This window comes from Nerophis ophidion, linkage group LG06 (assembly GCF_033978795.1).
Source record: "Nerophis ophidion isolate RoL-2023_Sa linkage group LG06, RoL_Noph_v1.0, whole genome shotgun sequence".
Classification (NCBI taxonomy): Eukaryota; Metazoa; Chordata; class Actinopteri; order Syngnathiformes; family Syngnathidae; genus Nerophis; species Nerophis ophidion.
In genome coordinates this window covers 59,870,020-59,888,080 of record NC_084616.1, presented here as the reverse complement: position 1 = coordinate 59,888,080, position 18,061 = coordinate 59,870,020, and the positions used below count along the sequence as shown (strand labels likewise).

Below are 18,061 nucleotides of genomic sequence, written 5' to 3'. Positions count from 1 at the left end.
TGTCAGCAACTTGTATGTGGCTGCCAAGAGGGCGCTAACATTTCAAAGCACGTAAACTAAGGCTTATGTAACGATTTTGCTTTTAATGTTAGCAATGGTTGAATGTATATTCTATTGTGACATAATTGCAAATTGTTAGTTGCTTCTCTGGACTGCCTTTGTGTACGTGCATGCGCTCCTGCGTGTGTTTAAGACAACGGTGACAGATGCATGGTCTGGTACCCAAATGTGGCAGATGCCTCTCTGTTACCGCAAAAAGTAATAAAAGCCCAGTTTAAAGCTTTTAAGTGAATATTTCCTCAGTGTATTTTCTTTATGTTGGCCAAGTGTAGCGTGGCGGGATGGAGACGATGGAGCGGAGAGATGCTATCGCTTTATCTCACTCAAACTCTCCTGCATGGTGGAAGGGGGGGGGGGGGGGGGCAGCCACATTTGTTTGTGTTTATCCTTGGGGAACGTCGCGTTCCCCATGAATGCAGAGATAAAGAGAGAGTCGTAGCGGTGGAGAGAGAGGTTTGTGGGACAACCTGACTGCCGAGAAGACATTTTACAGAACAATAAAATCGATTCCCATCAGTAAAAGAAGAGGGAGGACAGTTAGGCATATGGATTATTTTGGGTTATTATTGTCACGCCTGTAAATCTGGTTTTATGTTTGATCATGTTTTGTTTTGTTTTCTGGACTCTTGTTCCATTTTGCGCTTCCTAGTTTGCTTTTGTTACCATGTCAACTCATTAGTTCCCACCTTTTCACGCCCCTGCCCTCAGTCCCGCACCTGTTCCTGATTATCACAGCCAGTATTTAAGTCATTTTCTTTCTGTTCATCAGTCTGGGAACTTTGCTTTCAATGCCTTTCGATGCCTTTCATACTTCATGCCATGCTTTTCGGTTCATCCACGCCAAGTAAGTTTTTGTTTGTATTTATGCCCTGGATAGTATCTTTTGTTTGTTTGTAGATAGTATTGCCATTGTGCTGTTTTTGTTGTAAGATTTAGTATAGATTATTATCCGCCATCGAGCGTGCTTTTTGTTTTACCTTTTTGTATTTTGAGTATGAATAAAAACAAACATGTAATCCCTTTGCGTCGAAGGAGCACAAACAATCCATGTCCTGGTCTGACAATTATCAGTCACGTTACAGGCCTACTGAAACCCACTACTACCCACCACGCAGTCTGATAGTTTATATATCAATGATGAAATATTAACATTGCAACACATGCCAATACGACCTTTTTAGTTTACTAAATTGCAATTTTAATTTTTTTTTGAAAACGTCGCGAAATGATGACGTGTACGCGTGACGTCACGGGCTATTATGAATATGAGCGCTGCACACACACACAGCTAAAAGTTGTCTGCTTTAACGGCATAATTACACAGTATTTTGGAGATCTGTGTTGCTGAATCTTTTGCAATTTGTTCAATTAATATTGGAGAAGTCCAAGTAGAACAATGGAGTTGGGAAGCTTTAGCCTTTAGCCACACAAACACACGGTGATTCCTTGTTTGAAATTCACAGAGTTGAAACTTTACTATGGATCACAGCGGACATGGACCTCGACCACTTGTCAACCCGCAGGTTTTGGTGAGAAAATTGTGGTTAAAAAGTCGCCACTTACCGGAGATCAGCTGAGCTTGCGCCTCCCGTACAGCTGCCGTCGACTTCCCTGAGACACTGCGCGTCAACACCCGGCCGTGGACGTACACTTCCGACTATCAGGTACTGTTAAACTCACTAAAACACTAGCAACACAATAGAAAGATAAGGGATTTCCCAGAATTATCCTAGTAAATGTCTCTAAAAACATATGAATCCGTCTCAATGCAACACATTTAAAAAATTTTTTTTTTATTATTATTATTTTTTTTCTAGTCCGTCGCTGTCAATATCCTCAAACACAAATCTTTTATCCTTGCTCAAATTAATGGGGAAATTGTCGTTTTCTCAGTCCGAATAGCTGTTTTTGTTGGAGGCTCCCATTAAAATCAATGTGAATATATGAGGAGCCATCAGAATGTGACGTCATCTTCTGCGACTTCCGGTAGAGGCAGGGCTTTTCTCCAGTTGCGAACTTTATCGTGGATGTTCTCTACTAAATCCTTTCAGCAAAAATATGGAAAATATCGCGAAAGGATCAAGTATGACACATAGAATGGACCTGCTATCCCCGTTTGAATAAGAAAATCTCATTTCAGTAGGCCTTTAACGTTTTACTTAAGCAATCTACAGATTCCTTTCCACCGAGGGCCAAATGATTCTAGGGCCATTTTGATGTATTATTCCTTATTCTTTATTTATTTTGTTAGCAAAACCACCACGGTGTAGGTCAAAATATGTTTGTTAAATTTACTTTAGGAAGTAATATTGTTAGTGTGATATTAACTTCCAACATTCATGATCTTAACTTTTCATCTCTTCTCTATTCCTCCGTTGTAGAGTTTATTGTTTAATTGTATGTACAGAATATTCCCAGGGGGCCTATAAAAATATACCCCCCCCCCCCAACAACAAAAATCAAGACATTTGCAGCCTGCAAATGGCCCCGCACTTTGGACACTCCTGCCAGACACCATCCATCGATGCATTTTCTACCGCCTATTCCCTTTGGGGTCACGGGGGGCGCTGGTGCCTATCTCTGCTACAATCGGGCGGAAGGCGGGGTTACACCCTGGACAAGTCACCATCCAATCGCAGCCTGCCAGACACAATTGCTCCAAATAGATTGTTAATGTCGTAACGAGGACTATGGTGTGGTTTGTTTTCCCAGATTGCAAAGGAACTGGACCGGTCGTGGAGTGAAGGTAAAGACATATTTAATTTTTTACTCAAAAAGTACCAAACAAAAGGCGCTCACGCGGAGCCAAAACTGAGGACATGAAACATGAACTAAAAAAAACTCACTAACTGTGGCTTGAAGAGATAACTTGTACATGGGCAAAACTATGGACAGGAAACAAAACTTACCTGGCAGGGCATGAACAGCAAAATCAGAGTATTGAGACTAGTCATAACCAATGAGTTGAGTATGACGCCAGGCTAACTGCCTGGCAACTACAAGCTTAAATTATACAGACATGATTAGTGACTGGTGCGTGAGTCTGAATACATGACAGGTGAAACTGGTTATCATGGTGACAAAACAACAAAGCACAAAGAGTCCAAAAACCAACAGAACAGAACCAAACAAAACATGATCACAAAGACATGACAGAAATACTGCCTTATTGAATATATAATGGACCACAGTGGAAACAAGCCTTTTGGCTTTTTGTGCCATCCATTTACCTTTTTAAAGCATTGCATGGATTAAATGCATTAAGATGTCAATAAACTTCTCAATCAATCCGTCATGATCCTTGGTCCGGATCATGTTTTTGTCACACCGCGGTGAGGGATGTGTTGTCTTGTTTTTTTCTGTCTTATGATTTGCATGTTTTAGTTTGAAAAGTAACTCTCCTCTCGTTTCAGGTCACTTGCCCTTCCTTTTGTGTCATCAGTCTGACGTCATCCATGTTCCCTGATTGTTTCCACCTGTTCCCTACTATCCTCATGTGTCTTATAAGCCCACTCCTCACTTTGTTCTGTGCCAGATTGTTTCGTTTATTCGTGCTTTCTAGCGTCCATGTCCATGCCTTGCCTTGTCTCGTGCTTGTGTCCCTTGATCCTGAATCCCTTTGTGACTATTTTGAGTTTTCCTTTCTTCCTCCTCAGCAGAGTGATGTTCTTGTTATGTAGTTTATCCAGCCGAAGTGGTAAGTTATCAGCTATTTTTCATTCTTTCCTCAAATTTTTTAGTGACTATTTCTGTTAATACTTTATTAGATTAGATAGTGTATCATTTTTCTTAGCTGTTGTTTCTTCCTTCTGTTGGAGCGTTTTTTGTTAATACATTTTATAGCATATACTACGCCAATTATAGTTTGTCTTTGTTTTTCTGTTTTCCTCCGTTCGGAGTGATTTTCGGTTGTTCCTTTTTTTTGGAACCTTTTTCGCCGATTAGTTTTTTTGGTTAATATTAATATTGTATTCCTTGACTTTGAAGGTGAAGCCTGTCAAAGTTCCCTACTCTTCATCTGAGTCCTATCCTTTTTACCAACTCCTGACAGTTTTTGTGTTTTCTGTTAGTTTTGGACTCCTTTAATTCCTGTTTGTGCACCTCCTGAGTTTGTTTTGGTTGCCATGGTTGTTCATTATGTTCACCTGTCTCTGATTAGTGTTCTGCCGCTCACCTGCTACCCGAGCACTAATCAGACGGATTATTTTAAGCCTGCCTTTGCCAGTCAGTCAGCCTGGCGTCATTATTTGCTTCAAGCACCTGTTACGTGAGTTTTGCCTTGTCTCTAGTTGTTTGCTTCATGCCTTGCTACATAAGTCTTGTTTGTTCATGCTACAGTTTTAAGTTTTTCTCGTCCATAGTTTGTGCCAAGTGTTAGTTTAGCATCCAGTGCGATTAGCACTTTTTTCCTTTTTTTCTGTTTTTTGGTACTTCATGTTTTTACCTGAACGCTTTGTCCGGAGTGGTCCGTAAAACGACCCCGCATAAAGATACGACCCAAACGTGACATAGTCAATCAATTATTTTTCTGATGGTTCTGCCAATTTAGTTATTTGCACAAACCATTACCAACGTTCACCTACCTGCTATAGTGCTTATCCTGTTGAGGAAGACACCGTCTTACATCAGTGATAAAGGCAGATCATGTTTCGTTTGCATGCTGTGTGACTGAGCTATGGCTATTCGAAAGATGTGCAATTATATAAACCACAAAACCACCAATTGACTTCTTTCTTAATGTTTGTTCGTTATTAAATGTGTTTTTTGTTACTGCAACATGCAAATCACACTTCCTGTAATAGAAACACTACAACACAAAAATATTAAAAAGTTGCAGCTACTGTTACACAATATAGATTATATACGGTATAAATTTGGCCACTGATACAGCTGCTAATACTATTGTTATATTGTGATAATCCATGTTGATTAAACATTCTATTTGTGTTCCACAAATTTGAAAGAGACAAGTAAACGAATGGGTTCTTAACCCACTTTAGCATTCTTGCTAGCGCTTAATTTCCACAGTGCAAAGCAATCCTTGCCTCATGGCAGCAAATAAAGTCAGTTTCCTTAAAAGTTATTATTATCACTGGAGAATGAAGAATACCAAAACATTCCACAATACATACCGTAGAAAGTTATGCTAACAGCTAACTATACTCTTGAATGTATACAAACTAAGGTTGTGAGGTAAACGGGTATACGTATCGTACCGTGATACTAATTAATCATTGGTACTATACCGCCTCTAAAAATGCCCTTAATAACTTTGACAAAATAATAAAATGGAAAATGACACAATATGTTACTGCATATGTCAGCAGACTAAATTAGGAGCCTTTCTTTGTTTACTTACTAATAAAAGACGAGTTGTCTTGTATGTTCACTATTTTATTTAAGGACAAACTTGCAATAACAAACATATGTTAAATTTACCCTAGGATTTTATTTTTTAATAAAGCCAATAATGCAATTGTTTGTGGTCCCCTTCATTTAGAAAATTACCAGAAAGTATCTAAATAATTTTGGTACCAGTGCCGGTACCAAAAAATTGTTATCGGGACAACACTAATACAGAGTAGGGCAAACAAACACAAATATTGACAGTAACGATACCATGTATCGTATTAATATACGTTCAAAACTACACTGTTAGATCTATATGTTTTATTGTCAAAATCTGTAATATACTGAGCAAAAATATAAACACAAATTAGTTTTTGCGAATATAAAGTATCCAACAACTTATTACATTTTAAAAATAAGTGTAGATAGAACCATTGTTCAACGGAAAGTAACTAGCTATTAACAAGTAGGTTAGTAACAGTTGTAAAAAAATAATACAACTGGAAATTAAACTTTATGTTACTGCATATGTTAGCGACTAAATTAGGAGCCTTTGTAACTTTTATTGAAATAGTTCTATACTCAAATACATACCGCACTGTGCTATATACAATGCATGTCAAAAGTTTGGACACACCTTCTCCTTTGTTTTCTTTATTTTCATTACTATTTACATTGTTGATTGTCACTGAAAGCATGTATTGCACACTCTTAGGATTCTCTTTATGAGCTTCAAGCACACCTGTGAAAATCATTTCAGGTGACTACCTCTTGAAGCTCATCAAGAGAATGCCAAGAGTGTGCAAAAAAGTAATCAGAGGAAAGGATGGTTATTTTGAAGAAACTATAATATAAAACATGTTATCAGTTATTCCACATGTTTTTGTGAAGTAAATAACTCCACATGTGTTCATTCATAGTTTTGATGCCTTCATTGACAATCTACAATGTAAATAGTCCTGAAAATAAAGAAAACACATTGAATGAAGAGTGGTGTCCAAACTTTTGGCCTGTACTGTATGTGGCTATTGCAGGATGCTGCAATATATATCGCAATATATATTTTAGGCCTTATAATCCATACCAAGTTGGCGCAGGAGTTATAGGAATTGTTTAAAGGGGAACATTATCACAATTTCAGAAGGGTTAAAACCAATAAAAATCAGTTCCCAGTGGCTTATTTTATTTTTCGAAGTTTTTTTCAAAATTTTACCCATCACGCAATATCCCGAAAAACTTCTTCAAAGTGCCTGATTTTCACCATCGCTATATCCACCCGTCCATTTTACTGTGACGTCACTGCGTGATGCCAATACAAACAAACATGGCGGATAGAACAGAAAGATATAGTGACATTAGCTCGGATTCAGACTTGGATTTCAGCGGCGTAAGCGATTCAACAGATTACGCATGTATTGAAACGGATGGTTGGAGTGTGGAGGCAGATAGCGAAAACAAAATTGAAGAAGAAACTGAAGCTATTGAGCCATATCACGACAAACAGCGGAACGGGAGGAAGCAAGGACGAATTCGGCGATCGCCTTTTACCAACGATTGGTATGTGTTTGTTTGGAATTAAATGTGGGTGGAGGGAAAGGCTGGATGCAAATATAGCTACAAATGAGGCATAATGATGCAAAATGTACACACAGCTAGCCTAAATAGCATGTTAGCATCGATTAGCTGGCAGTCATGCCGTGAGCAAATATGTCTGATTAGCACATAAGGCAATAACATCAAAAAAACTCACCTTTGTGATTTCGTTGACTTTATTGTTGGAAATCCATCTGCTTTGTGTATCGCAGGATACCCACACATTTCTTTGCCATCTCTGTCGTAGCATCGCTATCGTTGGTAAAGTGTGCGAGGGACTTTCGCATCTTTTGACCACTGGTGGGGTGCAACTTGAATCCGTTGATTGGTATGTGTTTGTTTGGCATTAAATGTTGATGGAGGGAAAGGCTGGATGCAAATATAGCTACAAATGAGGCATAATGATGCAATATGTACATACAGCTAGTCTAAATAGCATGTTAGCATCGATTAGCATGCCGTGACCATTGATATGTCTGATTAGCACACTCCACGTAAGTCAACTTGAATCCGTCCCTGTTACACCCTCCGACAACACACCGACGAGGCATGATGTCTCCAAGATACGGAAAACAGTCGAAAAAACGGAAAATAACAGAGCTGATTCGACTTGGTGTGTGTAATGTGCTTGAGAAAATGGCGGATTACTTCCTGTTGTGACGTCACGGGTGAAAGGTCATTGCTCCGACAGCGAACAATTGAAAGGCGTTTCAATCGCCAAATTCACCCTTTTAGAGTTCGGAACACGGTTAAAAAAACATATGGTCTTTTTTCTGCAACATCAAGGTATATATTGACACTTACATAGGTCTGGTGATAATGTTCCCCTTTAATGAGTGACAACGCCAAACTGAGCTCAAATGCATCCAGATAAATCTTTTTTGAACGTTATATTTTTCTGCACATCTATAAACAAGTGGTAAATTTTCTGTTCACCTGTAATCTTTGAGCTTTATGCAGTACAGTACAGGTACTTATTTCCCAATCATACTAATTGTGCCCGGGCAGATGAGGTACTATAATGTTGCAGTACATCCAAAGTGGAGCACAGAAACCGTAAAACAGCTGTATAAGGTGAGCTCTGGTTCTTTACTGGCATAAGTAAACCAGGTGGACTGCCTTTAATAGGTCTTGTGGGAATACTGTATAACCATGGGAAAGTCAAACTCTGCATAAAATAAAACACGCAATGCCAGCACACACACGGCCACTAATGAGCAAATGGCCGACATTTCAGTGCCCGCCAAGCACATCACTTAATTAATCAATACATTACATTGACATTTTTTTTTTTTTTTTTATATTTCCAGTACACTGCAAGCCGCGTATGGAGCTGATTTCAGCCAGATGCTTTTCTCTTCCACTTTCAACTGTCTCAGGGAAGCACTGATTGGGGCAGGCTCAGGCTTCAGGCTGTGAATGGTGTGTGTGCGGGTGTGTGTGTCATTGGGGAAGGTTGATTTAAATTGAATACGCTCCAACGACCCCCCCCGCGACCCCGAACGGGACAAGCGGTGAAAAATGGATGGATGGAAGGATGGATGGATGGAATTGAATTGAGAGGGGAGGTGTGAAAATGATTTGGGGGAAGGCGGCGGAATGATGCTGAGCCAGTCTAAACTAATGTTGAAGAAGTAATGAAGACTTATATGAACACACACATAGGAAAATAAATTCAAACCTGCGATAAAGAGTGTGGATGTCCATCTGTCTGGGAATCTTTCCTTAGTTCTCCGGGCACAGTTTGTTTTTGGATATGAGGAGTCTTGATTTGCCTTGAGATAAAGAAAAATATAAAGGTTGATGATAGAGTGTGAAATAATACCTGCATTAATTGTTGACATTTTGAAATAAACAAATCAACATTATAATGCAATGAATGAAATTAGTTGATTTCGGTCATAATCCCGATAATAGCAGTAAAGTGGTTACATTTGTAATGCTAATGTGGCAATACTTAGTTAAAGGCCTACTGAAATGAGATAAACGGGGATAGCAGGTCCATTCTATGTGTCATACTTGATCATTTCACGATATTGCCATATTTTTGCTGAAAGGATTTAGTAGAAAACATCCACGATAAAGTTCGCAACTGGAGAAAAGCCCTGCCTCTACCGAAGTCGCAGACGATGACGTCACCCGTTGGGGGCTCCTCATATATTCACATTGTTTATAATGGGAGCCTCCAACAAAAAGTGGTATTCGGACTGAGAAAACGACAATTTCCCCATTAATTTGAGCGAGGATGAAAGATTTGTGTTTGAGGATATTGATAGCGACGGACTACAAAAAAAAAAAACGCGACTGCAATCACGTTGCATTGAGACGGATTCATATGATTTTAGAGACATTTACTAGGATAATTCTGGGAAATCCCTTATCTTTCTATTGTATTGCTAATGTTTTAGTGAGATTAAATAGTACCTGATAGTCGGAGGTGTACGTCCACTGCCGCGTGTTGACGCGCAGTGTATCGGGGAAGTCGACGGCAGCTGTACGGGAGCCGCAAGCTCAGCTGATCTCCGGTAAGAAGCGACTTTTTAACCACAATTTTTTCACCGAAACCCGCGGGTTGACAAGTGGTCGGGATCCATGTCCGCTGTGATCTTTAGGAAAGTTTCAACTCCGTGAATTTTAAACAAAGAATCACTGTGTGTTTGTGTGGCTAAAGGCTAAAGCTTCCCAACTCCATTGTTCTACTTTGACTTCTCCAATATTAATTGAACAAATTGCAAAAGATTCAGCAACACAGTTCTCCAAAATACTGTGTAATTATGCCGTTAAAGCAGACGACTTTTAGCTGTGTGTGTGCGTAGCGCTCATACTTCCTAAAAACCTGTGATGTCTTGCGTACACGTCATCATTACACAATGTTTTTAAGACGAACCTCCCGGGAAATTTAAAATTGCAATTTAGTAAACTAAAAAGGCCGTATTGGCATGTGTTGCAATGTTAATATTTCATCATTGATATATAAACTATCAGACTGCGTGGTGGGTAGTAGTGGGTTTCAGTAGGCCTTCAAATTGTACATATTCAGGAATGTGTTCAGTTTTTTCAATTGTGAAGTGAATTGTGAAGTGAATTATATTTTTATAGCGCTTTTCTCTAGTGACACAAAGCGCTTTACATAGTGAAACCCAATATCTAAGTTACATTTAAACCAGTGTGGGTGGCACTGGGAGCACGTCGGTAAAGTGTCTTGCCCAAGGACACAACAGCAGTGACTAGGATGGCGGAAGCGGGAATCAAACCTGCAACCCTCAAGTTGCTGGCACGGCCACTCTACCAACCGAGCTATACCGACCCCGCTTACATATAAAAAGATGGTGTGAATGTTGTGTTACAATAGTCTTATGTAAACTAAAAGTGTGACTCATGACAGACAGACAAGATGAGCGATTAAAGCAAGACGTGTGTGCCAAATCCAGAACACACACACACACACACACACACACACACTCCAACAGAAACAAACACATATTATACCACAAACTCCGTATAAGAAATGACCAAAAAGATAACATGTTTTGTTTGTTGTCAATTTGAGTTAAACTTGCCTGTGTTTATTCAATACTTTTTATGAAGTATTTGTTTGCAGAGCATCCGGAAAGTACTCGCGGCACTTCACTTTTTTCACATTTTGTTACGTTACAGTCTTTTTCCAAAATGGAATAAATTCATGTTTGTCCTCAAACTTCTACAAACAATAACCACATAATGATAATGTGAAAAGTTGTTTTTTTATTTCTATTTGCATGTTTTAAAAAAAATTTAAGATAAAATATGACATTTAGCCTCACTAAATGAAGGTCCGGGGTTCAATCCTGCGCTCGGGATCTTTCTGTGTGGAGTTTGCATGTTCACCCCGTGAGTGTGTGGGTTCCCTCCGGGTACTCCAGCTTCCTGCCACCTCCAAAGACATGCACCTGGGGATAGGTTGATTGGCAACACTAGATTGGCCCTAGTGTGTGAATGTGAATGTGAATGTTGTCTGTCCATCTGTGTTGGCCCTGCGATGAGGAAGCGACTTGTCCAGGGTGTACCCACCTACCGTCCATGTGAAGCTGAGATAAGCTCCAGCACCCCGCGCCACCTCAAAAGGAACAAGCGGTAGAAAATGGATGGATGGATGGATGGATGTACTTAAGTATTGACAGCATTTGCTCAATACTTGATGCACCTTTGGCGGCAATTACAACCACAAGTATTTTAGAATACAATGCCACTAGCTTGGCACACCTATATTTGGAAAGTTTTGCCCATTCCTCTTTGCAGTACTTCTCGAGCTCCATCAGGTTGGATGGGAAGCATTGGTTTTCATCCAGAATGTCCCTGTAATTTGCTGCATTCATATTTCCCTCTATCCTGACGAGTCTGCCAGTCCCTACCCATTGAAAACATCCCCACAGCATGATACTGCCGCCACCGTTTTTCACTGTAGGAATGGTATTGGCCTGGTGATGAGCGGTGGCTGGTTTCCTCCAAACATGACGCACGGCATTCACACCAAAGAGTTCAATCTTTGTATAAGCAGACAATGTAATTCTTTTTCTCATGATCGTAAAGTCTTTTAAGTGCATTTTGGCAAACTTTTTACTAAGAAATGTCTCCCGTCTGGCCACTCAACCATACAGGCCTGATTAGTGGTTTCTCCTCTCTCCACAAAAGAATGCTGTAGGTCTGACAGAGTGACCATCGAGTTCTTGGTCACCTCCCTGACTAGACTAAGATGAATGGAGCAATGTACAGAGACGTCCTGGATGAAAACAAGCAATACCCATCCAATCTGATGGAGCTTGAGAGGTGATGCAAAGAGGAATGGGCGAAACTGCCCAGAGATAGATGTGTCAAGCTTAGGGAATCGTATTCAAAACGACCTGAGGCTGTAATTGCTGCCAAAGGTTCTTCGCCAAAGTATTGAGCAAAGGCTGTGAATCCCTAAGTACATGAAATGTTTTTCTTTTTAGTACATTTCCGAAAATTGTTTAAAAAAAACCTTTTCACGTTGCCATTATTGGGTATTGTCTGTAGAATTTTGAGTAGAACAATCAATCAATCAATGATTATTTATATAGCCCTAAATCAGTAGTGTCTCAAAGGGCTGCACAAACCACAAAACAAACCACTAATACATCCTCGGTAGGGTCCACATAAGGGCAAGGAAAACTCACACCCAGTGGGACGTCGGTGACAATGATGACAATGAGAAACCTTGGAGAGGACCACATTTGTGGGCAACCCCCCTCTAGGGGACTGAAAGCAATGGATGTCGAGCGGGTCTAACATGATACTGTGAAAGTTCAATCCATAGTGCAGGGGTAGGGAACCTATGGCTCGCGAGCCAGATGTGGCTCTTTTGATGACTGCATCTGGCTCTCAGATAATTCTGAGCTGACATTGCTTAACACGATAAGAAATGAATAATTCCACTTGTAATCACAGTGTTAAAAATAACGTTTAAATTATAAAAAAATCTCATGCTTTTTTATGTTCAAGAAGTTGCGTTAATGGTAAAAAGTCATTATTATTGGTTAGTGTGGGGCTTGTCCTCCTGGGGGTTCTTCAGACCACCAAGCATCGACATGAGAGCCTGTTTTATGGTTACAATATTGTTTTATTTTTCAGTAAGTCTCTCAGCAATTGTTTTTTTTTTCTTTCGTCCTCACTCACGCTCTGGCTCCAGCCCCAACCCCGTTTCTCCTCCTGGCTGCTGCTTATAACAGAGCGACAGGTGATTAGATAACAAGGCCCAGGTGGGCCCTCTACGCACCTGTCGCTGATTTCGAGGCCGGTCCTGGCAACACCCTGCTTCGCTGCAGGCCCGCAGGCCACGCCCTCTCCACAGTTAGCTTCAGAATAACAATGTAATTACAAAGAATAAGAGACCTTCCATCCATCCATTTTCTACCGCTTATTCCCTTTCGGGGTTGCGGGGGGCGCTGGCGCCTATCTCAGCTACAATCGGGCGGAAGGCGGGGTACACCCTGGACAAGTCGCCACCTCATCGCAGGGCCAACACAAATAGACAGAAAACATTCACACTTATACTCTATAAATGTTGGTCTTACTTAAAAATTCACATTTTTACTTGTGTTCAGTGTTACCAAAAATATTGAATGGCTCTTACGGAAATACATTTTAAAATACTTGGCTTCTTGGCTCTCTCAGCCAAAAAGGTTCCCGACCCCTGCCGTAGTGGGTCCAACACAACCGCGAGAGTCCAGTCCAAAGCGGATCCAACACAGCAGTGAGAGTCCCGTCCACAGTGGAGACAATAGGAAACCATCCCAAGCAGAGGCGGATCAGCAGCGCAGAGATGATTCCAGTCGACACACAGGCGAGCGGTCCATCCTGGGTCCCGACTCTGGACGAGCGGTCCATCGTGGGTCCCGACTCTGGACGAGCGGTCCATCCTGGGTCCCGACTCTGGACGAGCGGTCCATCCTGGGTCCCGACTCTGGACGAGCGGTCCATCCTGGGTCCCGACTCTGGACGAGCGGTCCATCCTGGGTCCCGACTCTGGACGAGCGGTCCATCCTGGGTCCCGACTCTGGACAGCCAGTACTTCATCCATGGCCATCGGACCGGACCCCCTCCACAAGGGAGAGTAGGACACATGAGAAAAAGAAAAGAAACGGCAGATCAACTGGTCTAAAAAGGGGGTCTATTTAAAGGCTAGAGTATACAAATGAGTTTTAAGGTGAGACTTAAATGCTTCTTCTGTATGTATTCCCTTTTAGAATAAAAGTGAAGCGTAGTGAATACTTTCCGGATGCACTGTAGGTTATTTGCAATCGCATTAATTTGAGTAAATATGTAAAAACACAATCATCAGTCTTTTAGGTTTGTAATAAGTGGAAAGGCAAGAAGGTGACCTTGACAAATTAGCGTTTAAGAGAACTCTGTGACACTGTAAACAAGCTGCGAGCAAGCAGCTGCTAAAACGCACTACAGTATTATTCCATATCCATACTGGTGTGTTTATTCTGGGCCAGAGCTACAAGCTGCCCCCACAAGTGGGCAAATATTTGCTGTTACTCCCCCTCGAATGTTGTTTGTGGGTGTTGGACATGTGAGTGATGATGGAGAGTGAAAAATGATTTAAAAAGATGATGAGGACATTAAGCGTACATACACATACATGCACTTTATATTTTGAAATAAACTACTTGGACAAAAAGTACTTTCAGATTATTTGGACGGTTCATTGTGGGGAAACATATACTGTATTTTTCCAGCATTACTTATGTGCAACACAGAGCCATAAAGGTAAGGTTGGCTGAGTTTGGGCTTAAACTGGAACTGAACTTTGTTTTCAGATTTTTGCCTATAACTCATAACCTTATGAAAAAAACAATTATACATAGTAAGCAAGTGAGTAAATAACATTTATTGCATAGCACCTTTCAAAGATAATAAAGCCACAAAGTGCTTTTATAAAAGCTATTATGAACGGGTGATATACAATATAAAACCACAATATAAACAACAACATGCAAATCATAGTAGCTAATCAAAACCCTGAACAAATAAATTAGTCTAAAGATTGCTTTTGAAGGTGTCAACAGAGTCAATTGGGTGGAAGATTCATTCATTCAAAGCATGGGAAAAAAGCCTGGAAAGATTGGTCCCCTTTAGTCCTAAAACGAGTACGTGGAACCTTAGGCAGATTCTGATCCACAGACCGCGAGACCGTGTGACCGGAGGTGTAAGGCTGGATCAGATCACTGAGGTAGGAATGAATCTGACCCGGATAGCTCTGAAGGCTGAAACTAGAATTTTGATCCTATAGGACACTGGCAGCCGAAGAAGTTATTTTAGAATAATCCTATCAGTACTGTTCAGAATTCTCGCTGCAGAGTTTTGCACTAATTTCAGTCGAGAAAGCTCCTTCTTGCTCAGACATGGAAACAGACTGTTACAATAGTCTAAAGGTGAGAACATGAAAGCATGAATGATAAGCTTCAAATAATTTCGTGACATAATTTTTCCTAAGTTTAGAGATATTCCTAAAATGAAAGAATCAGTTCCTTGTGAGCTGCTTAGAGTGCTGAACTAATAATATGTCTCTGCCAAAGATAACTCCCCAGTTCCTGAGGATTGGTTTAGTAGAGTCACCCAAGTATTAAAACCTGGAATTCAATAATCAGGTGCAATAACCAGGGTTTCTGTTTTGTCTGCATTGAGCTGCTTAGCCATTGTTTTATGTCCACTAAACAATGAAGCAAGGAGTTAAGCTCCTGAATCACAGACTGCTTAAAAGAGCAGTAGAAATGGATGTCATCAGCAGAAAAGTGAAAATAATCATCACTATACCTTTAAATAATACCACCCAAATGGCTCAAATACATCAACAATAGGACAGGACTCAAAACAGAACTCCACACAACAAATCTGCTGACTCAGACCTTATTTAATTAGCTGTAACACTAAAGTAATGCCCACACAAATATGAGTAGAACCCCTGTAGAACTGACCCCAAAGGATGTATCTTTATTGTAATTGCAACAAAGAGTTCAACAAAATGTTGTTTTCAGGACAAACCTGTTCAAGATTAGACAAACAATTACAGAACAGGAACGCAGATGGGTCAACACACGGCTCCCCGTAAACGGTGGGAAAAAAGTAGATGCTAGGGTAGGATGAGTAAAAAAATTCAATCTCAGACTGAGCTTCTGTGAGGGCCCAGTCTGGAATGAGAAAAAAACTTGATACTATAGCAGATATACAAACCCTGTTTCCATATGAGTTGGGAAATTGGGTTGGATGTAAATATAAACGGAATGCAATGATTTGCAAATTTTGAATTTTGAATATTTAATGTCCAAACTGATAAACATTTTTTTTTTTGCAAATAGTCATTAACTTTAGAATTTGATGCCAGCAACATGTGACAAAGGAGTTGGGAAAGGTGGCAATAAATACTGATAAAGTTGAGGTATGCTCATCAAACACTTATATGGAACATCACACAGGTTTACAGGCTAATTGGGAACAGTTGGGTGGCATGATTGGGTATAATAGCAGCTTCCATGAAATGCTAAGTAATTCACAAACAAGGATGGGGTGAGGGTCACCACTTTTTAAGCAAATTGTCGAATAGTTTTAGAACAACATTTCTCAACGAGCTATTGTAAGGAATTTAGGGATTTTACCATCTACGGTCCGTAAAATCATCAAAAAGTTCAGAGAATCTGGAGAAATCACGGCACGTAAGCGATGATATTACGGACTGTTGATCCCTCAGAAGGTACTGCATCAAAAACCGACATCAGTGTGTAAAGAATATCACCACATGGGCTCAGGAACACTTCATAAAACCACTGTCAGTAACTACAGTTGGTCGCTACATCTGTAAGTGCAAGTAAAAACTCTACAATGCAAAGCCAAACCTATTTATCAACAATATCCTGAAACGCCGCCGGCTTAGCTGGGCCCAAGCTCACCTAAGATGGACTGATGTAAAGTGGAAAGGTGTTCTGAGGTCTGACAAGTCCACATTTCAAATTATATTTGGCAACAGAGGACGTGGTGTCCTCCAGAACAAAGAGGAAAATAACCATTCGGATTGTTATAGGCGCAAAGTTCAAAAGCCAGCATCTGTGATGGTATGGGGGTGTATTAGTGCCCAAGGCATGGGTAACTTACACATCTGTGAAAGCACCATTAATGCTGAAAGGTCCATACAGGTTTTGGAGCAACATATGTTGTCATCCAAGCAACGTTATCATAGACGCCTCTGCTTATTTCAGCAAGAAAAGTGTTACAACAGCGTGGCTTTGTAAAAAAAGAGTGCGGGTACTTTCCTGGCCTGCCTGCAGTCCAGACCTGTCTCCCATCGAAAATGTGTGGTGCATTATGAAACGTAAAATACGAAGCTCTACATAAAACAAGAATGGAAATAATTCCACTTTCAAAGCTTCAACAATTAGTTTCCTCAGTTCCCAAACGTTTATTGAGTGTTGTTAAAAGAAAAGGTGATGTAACACAGTGGTGAACATGTCCTTTCCCAACTACTTTGGCACGTGTAGCAGCCATGAAATTCTAAGTTAATTATTATTTGCGAAAAAAAATTAAGTTTATGAGTGTGAACATCAAATATGTTGTCTTTGTAGTGCATTCAATTGAATATAGGTTGAAAAGGATTTGCAAATCATTGTATTCCGTTTATATTTACATCCAACACAATTTCCCAACTCATATGGAAACGGGTTTTGTACATATTACAGTACAAATTTCAAGACTTGCAACGAAGGGTGAAACTGGCAGCCACTAGGTGCGCTGCTTCATCCATCATACCACGTGGGGTAAAGTGTTGAAAGCGTGGGATGGAGGGGTGGAGTACAGTATGTGTATGTGTGTGGCGTGTATTTTTTCATAGATGTGTGTGTAAGCCCGCAGCGTGTGTCTGTTCCGCGACCTTGGTGCTCTCACAACCACCAGTGTGTCCAAAGTCAACAACAACAGCTGTCTGTCCATGAGAGACAACAAAGACACTTGTGTCTTCAATGCACTGTCCTCCAGGAGAGTCTCGAAGCCAGGGAAACAATCCAAATTAGACTGTTTGTGTTTGCAAGCAAAAATACAATTGTTTTTCACTTTTGTTTGTTTTATTATTATTATTATCCAAAATCCCAAGACTGTCCAAAGTTCTGCCCCCATCCTCCAATCATTTGTGGCAGCTTTAGAGTACTTTGAAGGCTGCCAGCATCTTCCAATTTGTCGACAAACCAGACCAACGCTTACTCCAGTAAGCAGATGTCCTGTTGTCTTGATTCCAAATAGGTAAATAACTTTAACATCTTCGAATGAAAAGGTGGCCAGGCACACGACACTCCTTCTCCTCCCAAGAGTCTTTCGTGTGTCCAGCAATAACCGCTGAGTCAAGACAGGCAGATTCCCCCAAACACGAGACCTTGTCAATTTTCATTAACAGGCCAGTTAATCAATTCCATTGTTTAGATTTTAGAGAGCAGTGCCAAAAGAGACAACAAGAAAGTTAAGACAAGACATAGCAAAGAAGCAAGCAGAAGAGATAAGAGAGAGGAAAATGGAG

At 40.5% G+C, this 18,061-nt stretch overlaps 1 protein-coding gene across 2 annotated transcripts in view; it reads right to left on the bottom strand.

The window, feature by feature from the left end:
- Nucleotides 1-18,061, bottom strand: part of LOC133555033 (ELKS/Rab6-interacting/CAST family member 1) — a 488,824-nt gene that overhangs the window by 284,276 nt on the left and 186,487 nt on the right. For both annotated transcript variants that reach the window (XM_061904451.1, XM_061904452.1), the window contains exon 11: nucleotides 8,684-8,777. In XM_061904451.1, coding sequence (XP_061760435.1) covers nucleotides 8,684-8,777 — 94 coding nt within the window. The remainder of the gene's footprint in view (nucleotides 1-8,683; nucleotides 8,778-18,061) is intronic.